The 15,901-nt window shown below is 43.3% G+C and overlaps 1 protein-coding gene across 1 annotated transcript in view; it reads right to left on the bottom strand.

Annotated features, from left to right (window-relative positions):
• Positions 1–5,341: 5,341 nt before the first annotated feature.
• Positions 5,342–15,901, bottom strand: part of LOC129862357 (neural-cadherin-like) — a 133,473-nt gene continuing 122,913 nt past the window's right edge. Inside the window, exons 31-33 of the mRNA XM_055933906.1 lie at positions 15,525–15,775; positions 8,842–8,996; positions 5,342–6,878 (exon numbers count right to left, since the gene is read on the bottom strand). Of these exons, the coding sequence (XP_055789881.1) occupies positions 6,276–6,878; positions 8,842–8,996; positions 15,525–15,775 (1,009 nt within the window). The 3' untranslated portion in view covers positions 5,342–6,275. The remainder of the gene's footprint in view (positions 6,879–8,841; positions 8,997–15,524; positions 15,776–15,901) is intronic.

Genomic DNA, 15,901 nt, shown 5'->3' with positions numbered 1-15,901 from the left:
ATAATGTCACTTTTATAATGTTTACATATCCTACATTACCCATCTCATATGTATATGCTGTTTTATTTTTTATACCATCTATTGCATCTTGCCTATGCCGCACGTCAATCACGCATCCATATATTTATATGTGCATATTTATATTCCATCCCCATACATTGTGTGTGTATTAGGTTGTGAATTTGTCGTTGTGAATTTGTTAGATTACTTGTTAGATATTACTGCACTGTCGGAACTAGAAGCGCAACCATTTCGCTACACTCGCATTTCGCTACACTCGCATTTCGCTACACTCGCAATAACAATCTGCTAACCATGTGTATGTGACCAATACAATTTGATTTGATTTGATTGTTGTTCCTGTAGGTAGACAAAACCTTTCTTGGTTTAGGGTAGAATACTTTCGCTTGCAGTTTGAGCATTTTAACCAACAAAGAATTCACAAAGAACCCTTGGTGTTAAGATTCTACCTTTAACCAGAAAGAGCTCACCTTCGGGGACAGCCATGTACCTTTTTTATGATTCTAGGTAGCTACTTGTTTTCTAAGAGTATGTTATGTAGCTTTGATTGAACTGAGTCACTTTGGTGAAGGTTGTGTTTACAAATCTCCAACCTCACCCACCCTGCTTGTTTGTCCAGCGTGGAGACACACAGTAAAGGGCAGATAATGACCACATGACAAACACAATGGATTGACAGCAGCCAATGACCTATCTCTGGAGATCTGTGTCCTGTATTGATCTGATTGGATATTGTTTTCTCTCTGTCCCTTCCTCCAACAGTTCATACTGCAGTCTGTGACCCTGCCAGCATTACAATTGGCAACATACATCTCCTGTGGAACTCAAAATGTCACATGAAGTGATGTGGGTGCAGGGGGGTTGTGTTGGGATAACTAGACAGACAAATGACCTTAAAAGGTACATGGCTATGTTTGAAACAATACGTGTAACATGTAACATGATGACAGTGACACCCATTTTATCTCATGTTGAAAGATGGATGATGGACTCAATTGGAGTTAAATTACATCCCGATTCCCTGGTGCCAATAGGGCAGTTTAAAACTCTGTTAAATGAGTTCACTGAAGTGTGCAATTGTTATCAATTGATTATTATAACTTGTTGTAATAACCTCATGTAATTTATAACTGTCTTTTAGTTTTTTATATTTTTGTTGTTGTGTTTTTGTCCTCAGGGCACCATTGCAAATGAGAGAATGGTCTCATTTGGGCTCCCCTGAATAAATACAAGTAAATACAGTAAATAATGTTGAATACTTAAACAAGTTTTTGCATTAATACAGAGGTGGCCCCTGTCGTCAGATGAGGTGGGCTGACAGACAGACATACTCTGACAGCCTGTTACTGGGAGATCCCTTCCACATGTCTGTCTGTCTGTCTGCCTGTCTGTAACACTTGACGCTGCTGACCGGTCCTCCACAGCCCCCGGCCCACCGGTCATGCCATCCCTGTCTGCAGCCGGCTGTTTCTGACAGGCGAGAAAACACCTGGGACACGGAAGGGCCAGCACACAGCACACAGACGTTCAGTGAGATTCATAAAACATCCACATAGAGACATTGCTTAAAAATGCACAATTAATAATTTTTTTCGCAACTTGTAATATCAATGAAATACAAGACTGGAGTTTGCCATAGACATATTATTGGGACTTTAGCTATGTCTGTGTGATTGTGTTATGTCACCATGTAACTCCCTCTTGATGTTGAAACAAAAGAGGCTGCAGGCAGGCTTGTAGTCTGGGCAGGGCTCCCTCAGTAGTAGTCTGGAGAGAGGATGCTGCTGAGACATATGGACCATGTCATTTATCCAAGTCATCTCTTGAAGGAATGAGACACTCACTCTGAGTGAATTGGCATTGATCCCTGTAGGGCCAGAGACATTGTTTATCCCTGAACGTGGTGTAGCACTGGCTTGTAATGAAGAGAGAGGAAACACCGTGCAGAACACTCTGAAGGATGAGGAACAAGGAGAGACAAAGGTCAGGAAGCGTGAAGAGAGATTTAGTAGAAGGGGCTTTCTACCTCTCTTTTTAGGAACAGAATTAGGATTGCGATGTTTCATTCTATTTCATTAGATATGAATGAATAATGCCCTCTCTAATGCCCCTCGCACACACATACACACTCCTTCCTGTTTTGTTTTTTACAAAATGAATCATTTGCACCACAAGTTAGACTCTACCAACTAAGAACAGGTGAGATCAGTACCACTGTTGTCTTTCTCTCTCGCTCCCTCAGTCTTCTTCCAATGAAGCTGTAATATTTAGCCTGACTTTGTTAAAATCACATTTGCTCAGTCAGCATTGTTTGTCTGCAGTAATTCATCACGGGGGCTTTGAGTTGTTGATGGGCACAGCATCCGTTAGCATGACCCTGTCAATGATTCACACACTAAGCCCATCTGTCAGGCCCAACTGCCTGTCCTCTCCTCCTCTCTTCCTCTCCTTTCCTCCCTCCTCTTCTTCCATGACAGTTGGCTGTGCTGCGTATCCACAACATGGTAAGTTACATGAGACAACAGACTGTCTCACATTCGAAACCAATGTGTTCTTATGAAACTTGACAACAGAGTCTCTGACATTCTCACAGACAGATAGACAGAGACATTGAACTTAGAATGCACCACTTTCATAGTAATAAAGGAATCTGGAGGAATCAAGAAGCGTTGGAAAAGGAGACAATGCTAAACTCTTGAGAATGGTGGGGAAATCCAGAGGTGGTTTACAACAGAGGTGAATGCTAACTCATGGATTATTCACGGCTAGGAGATGTAATCAATACAACCTTTCTTCTAGAATCAATCAGGTTTGTGTCATTAGACAATCCCAATAACTCCAACGGTAGACAGCACATTTCTACAGACAACACAGACAACATTTCTACAACATTCGGATATCGTTGGTACAACATTGCAGAGCAGAGTGAATGTTAGAGCTGAACCACACAGGTAAAGTATTGGAGGTTAAAGAAAATTGAGGACATTGAGGTGAGCACAGGCCAGTGGTGTGACACTCCTCAGATGTGGATTAGACTGCCATCTGTAGACGTAGTCCAGAATTACACAGAGGTACAGTATAAAAATTAAGAATTGCAATCTCTATAGATTACCTCTGCCTGTCCTCTTATACATTCCATACAAAGAAAACACCCTAAATTATTATGTCTCATTATATGTTACCCAGCATTCACAAATTGTATTTTGTAAAAACTTGTTGATAATGGGCTTGTCCTATGGGAACAAAGGGATGTCAGTAAGGTGCAGTGATAGCTGTGTAGCACAATATCTCCAGCTGTGTTGACATCAGAGGGCTTTCACTCACCCTCCCGTCTCTTGTCTGTGACCCCCTCACATCCCACCTGACTGCTCGTGTTCTGTTTGTCCGCTGTGATGTCACTGTGTTGTTGTGTCGCTGTGTCGATCTGTCAGAAGACGTGTCCCGCACTTGCAGCCGGGATGGTGGGCAGGAGGACGAGTCCGTTTGTTAGTGGACCTGACACACATCTCACTTTCTGGCACGACTGACAGAGGGGTCCTCCATAATGTCCCATCCCTGTATCCATAGCCTGGGGATATATGTAAACATTTGCAGGCACAAACATGCAAGCGCACACACACACACACACACACACACACAAACAGACACAGACACACACGCAGTGTGATGGCACAGGGGTGAGTAGGGGGCACACCGTCTGTGGGAGTGATGATTGACTGACTGGCTGGGGTTAGGACTCTGGCTCTGTCACTCCTCATTCCAACAATCTCCAGCTTTCACATCAAGCAGCCGCCCCCATACCCTACCTCCCCACTTCCCCTCTTGCACATCTCTCTCTTCTCCCTATCCATTCTTCACTGAGATCTCATTAGCTTGATAGTTTCTCTGCATCACTTGAGAGACCAAGATATTGCCCCTTTCTGATGGATCAATTGAACTGTTTTAAGAGACATCCTGGCATGCATCTAGAGGCCTAGAGTATGGAACACCACCAATTGGTGTTGACATAAACATTTTGAATGAAACAATTTGGATCTGATAAGATGGCTTTAAATTAAAAAATATGCTTTTGTGTAGCCATTTCTTTCTGTACATGCATAACTTAAACATTTCGGGAAACATGTATTTTGTTCCTGTTCCAAGCTCTTTCCTGACCCAGCTGTCTAGTTTATGAACTAGCACTGCCCTGTAGTGTTCAATTGGAGAGCTATGTGTATGGAAGAAAAAAAATCATGAGGAAATGCAATTCTAGGACGTTACCACTAGATGGAAATGTGGTAATAGGTATATACAAGACTGAGATCAAGACAGAAGACTGCTTGGTACAGAAATACAGATTCCAATGTGTCGGAGTAGCAAGGCTTATGTTAGTGATAATAAGCAATTTGCTGTCTTTGAGGTTCATTTTTGTGATGCATTTTTTGTTTCAGATTTTTACCAACCCATTTTTTTTATCAAAAGCTAAATTGGGTAAATGCATGCCTCTATTTCTCAGCAAGTTAAGTATGTCAGTGCACTACCTCTTATTTACTGATTCATAATAGCACCTAAATATTATATGCAATTAAAACCCACTTGTCTAGACTGGAAAGTGTGTGGGTTGAGAACCAGGACCAGTATGTACCAATATCCTGACCATGACTACTTCACTCCCCTGAGTATTGTCTCTCATGCTCCTCATCAACCATGTGCGCACACAGGAGCTGTTGACCTGGTTAGAACTCTGAAATTCAGTTGAAAAAGTTGTAAAAAATGCTACAAAAAGGTAGCATAGCATCCAACTCAAGATGGACAACGTAAGAAACAAGAAAACACACGTCCACCACACAACGTTGCTTCATTTTAAAATGACTCCAATGTCCAACGTGTGACTCGAGCAGTTAGCAACAGACATTTAAATATGATGATGATGAGGATGGTAATGATGATGATGATCAGTTAATTCCTGCTCCAGAATGAATCATTCATATCCTGTACCCAAACCTTGCTGACCCTTTTGGAGTTCTCTGACATGTACTTAAAGAATATGTAGCTCCCGCAGACTGACCTCTTCAATACTTAATTGCACTGCGTGACTCCAGTTAAATGGCAGTGAAATTGGAGCTTTCATAGGGGAAGGAAGCAGTGCTGCTTTTATAGAAATATAATTACTGTGTGCCATCTACACATGTAACACATGCTTATCCATGTGCCGTCTAGACATGTAACATGTGCTTATCCATGTCAGTGATGTCACACATAATGGACTTGTGTTGAAACATGTATAGACCCATAAGTCTTGGAGCCAGACAAATATAAATAGCATCTTCAAGTTCAAACATCAAATCAAATCAAATTGTATTTTTCACATGCCCTGAATACAACAGGTGTAGTAGACCTTACTGTGAAATGCTTACTTACAAGCCCTTAACCAACAATACAGTTTTAAGAAAATATTTACTAAATAAACTAAAGTTAAAAAAATATTTAAAATGTAACAATAAAATAAAAATAACGATGCTATATAGACATCAATTTTTAAATATTTTTCTGATTTCTTTATCAAAGATTTTCATTTATTTAAAAGGCGTTGAATCAAAACAAAACAAACAAAATATTACTTTTTTCTCACAGAAATTATATTACGATAATTATCAACAACAAAAAAGGAACCCTATTTAAAATCGAGATTACTTTTGCCTTCTTTTACATATATTTCAAATCAAATCAAAATTTATTTGTCACACATATACATGGTTAGCAGATGTTAATGCGAGCGTAGCGAAATGCTTGTGCTTCTAGTTCCGACAATGCAGTAATAACCAACGAGTAATCTAACCTAACAATTCCACAACTACTACCTTATACACACAAGTGTAAAGGGATACAGAATATGTACATAAAGATATATGAATGAGTGATGGCATAGGCAAGATGCAGTAGATGGTATCGAGTACAGTATATACATATGAGATGAGTAATGTAGGGTATGTAAACATTTTGTGGGGTATAGACAGGGCATTGCCAAGAAAATGGTGCTGCTTTTCCAGATTGGTTGTAAAATATGTCACATCAGAGATGCATCACATTTTTGCCACAATCCACCCATAGAATACTTTACAAAGGGATTACAAATCAGAAATGTACATTTCTTAAATATTTGTTCTCATTTGTTTTTTTTCCCAACACCATCTTTGGATCAATCGATTTCAAAATGTCACAACTCCAGTCTTATGCTCTCTTCTCACAGTTGGGCCCCCTGGCCTCCCTCTCCTTCACTTTGTGTCCTTCTGTCCCTCTGTGCTCTTGGTGGCAGCAGAGTCTACAGCAGCGTCCACTCTGAGCTCACTGACTACAGCTCGCAGGGCTTTGAGCCTGTCCAGCCGTGGGCTCTGGGCTCTCTGGCGCTCCAGGCTCTCCTGACTCCCCTGAACCCTAACCTCTGACCCCTGACCTCCAGCACCGAGGGAGCTAAGTGAGCGCACGGCTAGACCACCATGCTGCCCCCTATTGGACAGGAGACGCGGTGAGGTCATGTAGCCAGGGTTGTCCCCCAGGGGATGGTCCGTGTCCCTTATGACCTCACACAGGTAGCGGGCCAGGTCCTGACTGGAGAAGGACAGGGACTTATGGGATCGCCGCATGGCGAGGGGAGAGGGGAGGGTAGCCGACCCGGACGGAGGGTGGGCCAGACGCAGGGCGATCGCCGTGCTGCCGTTTCTGGGTCCGTTTGATCCTTTTGGTTTGGTCCCATTCTTTGTGTCCGGTGGCTTGGTCGTCTGAGGGTAGGAGTTTATGCATTGTGGGTAGCTGTATCTCAGTGACTGGGCTGGGCTGGGCTGCAGAGACCTCTGTAACTCCACCATGTTGAAGACATTCTGGAGGGAGGGAGAGAGAGATAGAGACACAGAGAGAGAGACACACAGAGACACACAGAGAGAAACACACAGAGACACACAGAGAGAGCGAGATACAGAGACACATAGAAAGAGAGAGAGATACAGAGACACACAGAGAGAGATACAGAGACACACAGAGAGAGAGAGATACAGAGACGCACAGAGAGGGAGAGATACAGAGACACACAGAGAGGGAGAGATACAGAGACACACAGAGGGAGAGATACAGAGACATACAGAGAGAGATACAGAGACAGAGAGAAAGAGAGAGATACAGAGACACACAGAGAGAGATACAGAGACACTCAGAGAGCGAGATAGAGATACATAGACACAGAGAGAGAGAGATACAGAGACACACAGAGAGAGAGAGAGAGAGAGATACAGAGACACACAGAGAGAGAGAGAGAGAGATACAGAGACACAGAGAGAGAAAGAGAGAGAGCGAGAGACAGAGAGGGAGATAAACACAGAGAGAGAGAGAGGGAGGGAGATGGATCGAGAGAGAGGGGGAGGGAGACAGAAACACACAGAGAGAGAGAGAGGGAGATACAGAGACACAGAGAGAGAAAGAGAGAGAGCGAGAGACAGAGAGGGAGATAAACACACAGAGAGAGAGGGAGGGAGACAGAAACACACAGAGAGAGAGAGAGGGAGGGAGAGAGATGAAGAAGAAGATGAGATAGTTGATTAGAGATGAGCTGTTTATAAAGACCAATAGACTAATAGAAAACACTCAACAGCAGGACATGCATTTATAATCATATTTGTCTATGAAAAATGCCAGTCTGCGATGCTTTTTATTTCTACCTAAGAAAAAGACATGCGGCCCAAGTGTCAACGTTGGCAGCAACAGCCCCATTAATTGGCCAAACTTGTAATTAATTGTCTGATTGCAGTGGGTAAAAGTGCTATTACCAGCGCAATTAAACAAATACAGGCATTAAGGACTAATGGCATCTACCGTAGAGGTAAATACGGGAACTCATCTTTGTATCGGTGCTATTTACAGCATCTGTGACAGCATGGGAAGCGGCATTGAGGCTATCTTCATTTTGAAGTAGTCCCATTTTATTCTTCACGGTTGGCTGATCCCTTCTGATGAACCGGTTGGACATGACTCCAACAGCGTCACCAGGAGGGATCAGCCAGTGAAGTTGGAAGTCCGACCCAGTTGACTAGATTAAAATAGTAGGAGCCCTCAAATGCGCTGCACATGCTCATACAGTCTTTTGGCTGCTATCATTCTCTAAAGTATCTACTCACATAATTTCTCCTAATTGACTCTCCTAGGATCATTAGTTTGGTGTTCATTTCCAAGCGTCTTCCAACACCAGTCCTCTCCTAGCTGTGCTACCAAACTAACACTCACTATGTAAACTGTGAATATCTTCCCATGCTTCCTTGGTTAATATTGTTTGTGTTTATCTATGATTTGTATCGTTTCTCCTGTGTGAGTTGTTGTACAGGTGTGTGTCGGATGCATAGCTGTAGCTTTGATACTAATTGCCCTAAGGGAATCAATAAAATTGGATTCTACTCTACTGTATTGTAGTGGTCTTATGAGACATACTATTGACTCATATGACCACTACATTGATTTATAAGATATTGGTAGTTGTGCTGTGTTGAAGGATAGACTTTTCCTCTACTGTCCGTGTCCTGTCTAAATAGCAGTAGCTGTATTTTACCTGGTCCTGCTTTACTACCTCTGTCTGAATACCAGTGTCTCCTTGAATTCCCAATCATCTACTAGCTCCTACACACTATAGGCACTCCTGTATATCTGGATAGGTGTAAACTTCACCCAGCCTATCAGAAGGTATGGGGAAGCAATTATCAAACTGTTTAAACCGATCCCATCCTTTTTGTTCTACACAAGTGCCTATGGGGGCAACCAGGGACTCTGGCTAGATTTGGGATTCAGTGTCTCTATCTGTACCTGGTCCTGCTCCCCTCCGCCCTCCTCATCATAGTTAAGCACGTTCTCTCGGATGTCCTCCCATTCTCCGTGGTGTGCTGATACGTGGTAGACGCTCTCCTTCAGGCCCTTGTGTCTCCTCCAGCAGGAGTACAGGAACAGGCCAAGCATCAGCACTGGGGGGGGGGGGGGGGTCGCCATGGAGCAAGTTAGGACAGGGACAAGGGTAGACGTCTTCACACAATGTCCTATCAATTAAAAACACTAGAAATAAATCAGTGTCCCAGACAGTCAGCAACGATTTGTAGTAAAGAAGTTAAAATGGACTGTGAAGATGAATGGGGGTGAGGGGTGTGGTACCCGATAAGCACATTTTGTGCCTCAGTTCTTAGGGTACAACATGTCAGATAGATGAGTCAACAACACAAAATTGACACTTTACACCCAGATATGAGATACACACTAACTCTCAATACCAGCCTTTCTTTGTAAAGAAGCAGTCATTGAGAATGGACAGGGTTTGTTGTCTTTCCATCACATTGCTAATCTGCACTTATCCAATCCTGTAAAACAAAGTACTAGAGATGCATTCTTCTGTTGTGTTTTTTATCCTATCAAAGATGACGCCCCTTAAATCCCTCAACCCTGTTCACAGAACCTACACTCCCTGGAATGTTGTGAGAGCGTTGTAGGAATGCTGCTGAAGCACTGACATCAATCACATCTATTGTGTGTTGAAATATACAGTATGCTGAACTGACCTTTAAAGTTAATTAATCTCAACCAATATTTCTTCTCCTGTCTACCATCCCTCTTTGTCTCCCGCTTCATTTCTCATTTCTTTATCTCTCTCATTCTCTCGCTCATTCTTGTTTGACTCTCTGTGTTTCTTTCCGCTCTCCTTGTCTCTTTTGACTCCGTACGACTTTAATCTCTCACACTAAAAGGTGATGCACCAGAACTGGGATCTTTTCTATTGTGCTTTGCTTGTGCAGTAGGTTTGGAAGCATCCATTCATCAATTTAATAATTGAGGATTCTTTGATAAAGTGCATTGCGGTAATCACATTAGACTGAAGTAATGGTTTACTGAACACATATCACACTCATCAAGGTCACTCAACTGAATATGTTTTCAAATCCACCATAAAAAATAAATAGAAAATGTTGATTAGAAAAAGGCTCACTGTAAAAAGGTAAATCTCCAGCTAAGCTTCCCCAGACCTGCTCAGTGTGTGCTGGAGGTATATGTACTGTAGAGTTCTATTGATCAGCTAACCTTGCTCCATCCCCTCCACTGTGCTGTACAGATCCAGAGAAACACGCTGAGGAATCCAGATGAGCTACGATCACAGCAGTACTCAGAACTCCCCCTCAACTACAGTATTACCAGCAGTACTCAGACCTCCCCCTCAACCACAGTATTACCAGCAGTACTCAGACCTCCCCCTCAACCACAGTATTACCAGCAGTACTCAGACCTCCCCCTCAACCAAAGTATTACCAGCAGTACTCAGACTTCCCCCTCAACCACAGTATTACCAGCAGTACTCAGACCTCCCCTCAACCACAGTATTACCAGCAGTACTCAGACCTCCCCCTCAACCAAAGTATTACCAGCAGTACTCAGACTTCCCCCTCAACCACAGTATTACCAGCAGTACTCAGACCTCCCCCTCAACCACAGTATTACCAGCAGTATTCAGACCTCCCCTCAACCACAGTATTACCAGCAGTACTTAGACCTCCCCCTCAACCACAGTATTACCAGCAGTACTCAGACCTCCCCCTCAACCAAAGTATTACCAGCAGTACTCAGACCTCCCCTCAACCACAGTATTACCAGCAGTACTCAGACCTCCCCCTCAACCACAGTATTACCAGCAGTACTCAGACCTCCCCCTCAACCACAGTATTACCAGCAGTACTCAGACCTCCCCCTCAACCACAGTATTACCAGCAGTACTCAGACCTCCCCCTCAACCACAGTATTACCAGCAGTACTCAGACCTCCCCTTAACCACAGTATTACCAGCAGTACTCAGACCTCCCCCTCAACCACAGTATTACCAGCAGTACTCAGACCTCCCCCTCAACCACAGTATTACCAGCAGTACTCAGACCTCCCCTCAACCACAGTATTACCAGCAGTACTCAGACCTCCCCCCAACCACTGTATTACCAGCAGTACTCAACCTCCCCCTCAACCACAGTATTACCAGCAGTACTCAGACCTCCCCTCAACCACAGTATTACCAGCAGTACTCAGACCTCCCCCTCAACCACAGTATTAACAGCAGTACTCCGACCTCCCCCTCAACCACAGTATTACCAGCAGTACTCAGACCTCCCCCTCAACCACAGTATTACCAGCAGTACTCAGACCTCCCCCTCAACCACAGTATTACCAGCAGTACTCAGACCTCCCCCTCAACCACAGTATTACCAGCAGTACTCAGACCTCCCCCTCAACCACAGTATTACCAGCAGTACTCAGACCTCCCCTTAACCACAGTATTACCAGCAGTACTCAGACCTCCCCCTCAACCACAGTATTACCAGCAGTACTCAGACCTCCCCCTCAACCACAGTATTACCAGCAGTACTCAGACCTCCCCTCAACCACAGTATTACCAGCAGTACTCAGACCTCCCCCCAACCACTGTATTACCAGCAGTACTCAGACCTCCCCCTCAACCACAGTATTACCAGCAGTACTCAGACCTCCCCTCAACCACAGTATTACCAGCAGTACTCAGACCTCCCTCTCAACCACAGTATTACCAGCAGTACTCCGACCTCCCCCTCAACCACAGTATTACCAGCAGTACTCAGACCTCCCCCTCAACCACAGTATTACCAGCAGTACTCAGACCTCCCCCTCAGCCACAGTATTACCAGCAGTACTCAGACCTCCCCCTCAACCACAGTATTACCAGCAGTACTCAGACCTCCCCCTCAACCACAGTATTACCAGCAGTACTCAGACCTCCCCTCAACCACAGTATTACCAGCAGTACTCAGACCTCCCCCTCAACCACAGTATTACCAGCAGTACTCAGACCTCCCCTCAACCACAGTATTACCAGCAGTACTCAGACCTCCCCCTCAACCACAGTATTACCAGTGTACTCAGACCTCCCCCTCAACCACAGTATTACCAGCAGTACTCAGACCTCCCCCTCAACCACAGTATTACCAGCAGTACTCAGACCTCCCCCTCAACCACAGTATTACCAGCAGTACTCAGACCTCCCCTCAACCACAGTATTACCAGCAGTACTCAGACCTCCCCTCAACCACAGTATTACCAGCAGTACTCAGACCTCCCCCTCAACCACAGTATTACCAGCAGTACTCAGACCTCCCCTCAACCACAGTATTACCAGCTCCACACATCTATGTGCCAATCAGTCAACACACCCATCAGTGGGGCTTTACCACACACAGAGAAATGGATGCACACACACGCACCAAGCCATTGACAATGAAGAACACACGTGCTTACGCACATATACAGACTCCGATGAAAACACACACAGACACACACAGAGATGTGCAGTGGTCGTGTTGTGATATCTTCAAATATATCAATATAACTCAGGCTGGAGACCTTACACAGCTCCTATCCATCAATCCACATGCTGCTGCTTTGAGGTTATCCACCAACCATGGTGGTCTTGGGATGTTCGGTTGAATGTTTACAGTAACATGAAGGGTATGACACGGATAAATCAGTATGATGTACACATGAAACATTTATGCATGTTAATGCATGTGACAGAAACTCTATGATATACAACATAGAAAATGGAGAGAAAATATACATTGCAAGGAGAAAAGAAGGACATAAATTGGAGACAGATGAGAGAAGAGAAATGGTGTGAGAAGGCTTTATTAGTTAAAGTATGTTCTAATAGAAAAATACAGGCACTTTTACGACTATTTACATCCATTCCCATTCTATATGGAAAGGCAATTGAATATTTTCTTCTTCATTGAATATAAAATCAAACAACACAACAGTAAAAATGTAAATGTGATGGACAATAAAGCTTTTAAATTTTGAATTTCAAACCCATTTAACAGGCTTAATGAAGCATACTTATATTGCCCAAATGTGCCCGTCTCTGGTTCTGTCTGTAGCAAACGTTGAACTCGGCAATCAGCCAGTCTGATGGGTTATGTCAATCTGAATTATGGATGATCACTTTTAATGGAGTTTGAGGCAGAGGAGCAGAGACAGAGAGTTCCAGTTTAATTTAGCAGCGTGACTTCACCCCGCCTTAGTGTGTGTTGTGTGTAATGTGTGTGCGTCTTGTACCGGTGTCGCAGTCTGTCTGGGCCTATAAGGCGTGTTTGTCACTTGCAGGCACACGAACACATGCGCACACAAACACACGCGCATGCATGCACACAGACACAACTCTGTCATCTCCACCAAGCCTTGTCTGATGCTGACTCATTCTCTCAGTTATGACGTAAAGGGAGGAAGATGAGGTGGTCGCCATGACAACAACTTTAACAGTTCATGAAAGGACCTTCAACCGTATTATCCTGTTAAAGACCCAGTCTGCCCCAGTCTAAGAACTGTAGCCTGAGTCTTGTAAGAGACAGACAAGTGTTGCTAGCTCCTGTACTGTATTTCCTGTTACAGAGAAGGTTGGAGTAAAGTTCATTTAAACTCTTGGCGACCTCTCATTTGATATATATTGAGGAAATAGACTAATTCATCTGGAGGTCAAAAGTTTGAGTGCAGCTTATAAATGCCAGGAACTAAAGTAACTGTAGCAACTAGGTACCTTACATGACGGCACCAGGCAGTTTAATTTACACATTCAACACATGAATGTTTATAAATGATGCCAAGGCCTCCGTTTGTTATCTTTGTATTCATTATATCAAATACTGAAGTATCGTTTTATCGGTTTCTCTCAGGGAGCCAGAGTGTCAAAATAACTGATGTTGCAATTCACCAGCCAAGTGCCCCAGGAAGGTGTTGGGTTGTTGAGTCAGTTATAGAGCTAGTAGAGACAGTGTATTGAATCGTCAGACCATTTTATAACCCTGTTGGTGACAGAGAGCCTCATAAACTGTATAGTAGTAACTCCATGGAGAGATAGCCCTCTGCACTGGACACAACAACACAGCTTACTACGTGTCAGAAACAAACGGGTTGTTCCATGAAATGAGTGTCTTTTGCGTCCCTTTTATATATTAAACAGAAATTGTGCACAAATATTGAATTTTAAAGCCTGTTATATTAAATTAAATGCACTTTAATATAGACTACATAAATCATTTAATCAGATTTTTTATATGAGTAAAGGCTTGCTAAAGTTCCCTTCATCAACCCTGTTTCACCATCATTGTAAAGCCTAGTTATTTTGTTGCTTTGACAAAGTAATTTATGGAGATTATTATTTATTTAATGTGATTAGTGATTCATTTACGTCTGTCCCTCATTTTTGGGTCGGCCATGTTATGTGAACTGAATTCTTTTATTTATTTATATGGTAAAACTATTCCTTTTTACATATTTATTTCAAAAGAAACATTGAACATCTAATAGTCAAATCATATTGTACAAGCAGGTGAACTGGTTCTACTCTTTTTGGCCATTTTCTGGTGTTTTGTGGTGGAAAACTGAGCTGGTCAGGCATAACACCTCAACCCTGTTACCCATAGAAAAACAGGCTATAAATGTTTTAATAACAATGCCATTTTTTTGTGAAGCTTGCATTCAATTGCCACTCCCTGTTGCACACAAGTTTCCATTCCGCCTGTCACAAGGGGATTTATGATTGATTTACAAAGACATCATCAACACTGTTTCTTTATTTGGCGCTCTTCAGATTGGGAAAACGTGTTTTTTTTTTTATGAAGAAAGAACATGTCTCTTTGTAGCAGAATGTTGAAATTGGGTGAAATCAGAGTTTTTGTTTGACCAAGTTACACAAAAGGCACTGAATTGGTGGAATGAGCCAGACATGGACACATTTAGGTTAAAGGAAGAATGGAGAAGAAAGTAATTGACAACGGAGGGAGAGATAAAAACAGACATAACAGAACTGGAATGACAAACAGACGAGATAAAACAAGTCAGACAGATAAAAAGGTAAGACAAAGGAGGATGACAAATAAAAGTCTGAATTTACTTCACAAACATCAGGAAAGACCAAATAGATGTGAGGAGGGGATGACTGAAGGGCCACCAAACCTTTTGAACTGGGACCCAGTGAAAGCTTTCAGAGTTTTTTCTTGTGGCTCACAGAGTCGACAAAATCAATGTTTCTAGCCAGGACCTTTGCAGCCACACTGACTGAGCCCACTCACAGACCCTGGGGCCTAAACTAACAAAACACTTGGGGCTCAATACCATCGAACCCACATTCCAGTGCAGTATCTCTTTTTCCCATGGCCAAATAAAATCACAGATGATTTGGGTACTGCAAGAACCTATTACCAGGTTGACACGTCTCACAGGTTGAAGCATTCAGTTCTCAGATCTAGAAATCTGTGTACCCAGTTTATAAATAAAGACACTGCATAAACGTTAATATGGTGTGTTCCGTTGAATTCCAGCCTTGGGAACAACCAAAACCAGATTAAATCAGATTGAACTACGTGAAACCAGATGAGAGAGTGAGGATGAAAGATGGTATGGTCACCACAGGTAGTAGATGACATAGTCCATATAGCTACCTAGGAAGGCCAGGACACAGATACTGATGGCAAACGCAGAGCTGAGGCTCAGCGTGTTGTCGTCGTCGTTGTGGTACAGTGCCAGAGAGACCTCACAGTGGCGCCCGCGATAGCCCTCCGAGCAGTGACACGAGTACTTGGAGGGAGAGTGGACCACACAGATGCCGTGGCGACAGGGCCTGCTGGCGCACAGCGTGTAGACGCAGACCTTCCCCGAGGCATTCTCCTTCATCATGTGACCAGGGGGGCACCTGTGGAGATGCAAATGATGAAGAGGTTGTGCTGAGTGATTAGGCTACCGCACCTGGGATTAATTGGATTGAAAAAACTTTGAATTGTAAAGGGAATAGCCAACCTGGCACTGTGAAAATCTATAG

This window comes from Salvelinus fontinalis, chromosome 9, assembly GCF_029448725.1.
Source record: "Salvelinus fontinalis isolate EN_2023a chromosome 9, ASM2944872v1, whole genome shotgun sequence".
Classification (NCBI taxonomy): Eukaryota; Metazoa; Chordata; class Actinopteri; order Salmoniformes; family Salmonidae; genus Salvelinus; species Salvelinus fontinalis.
The sequence above is the reverse complement of the archived record's forward strand: the minus strand, read 5'-3'. Positions and strand labels throughout refer to the sequence as shown.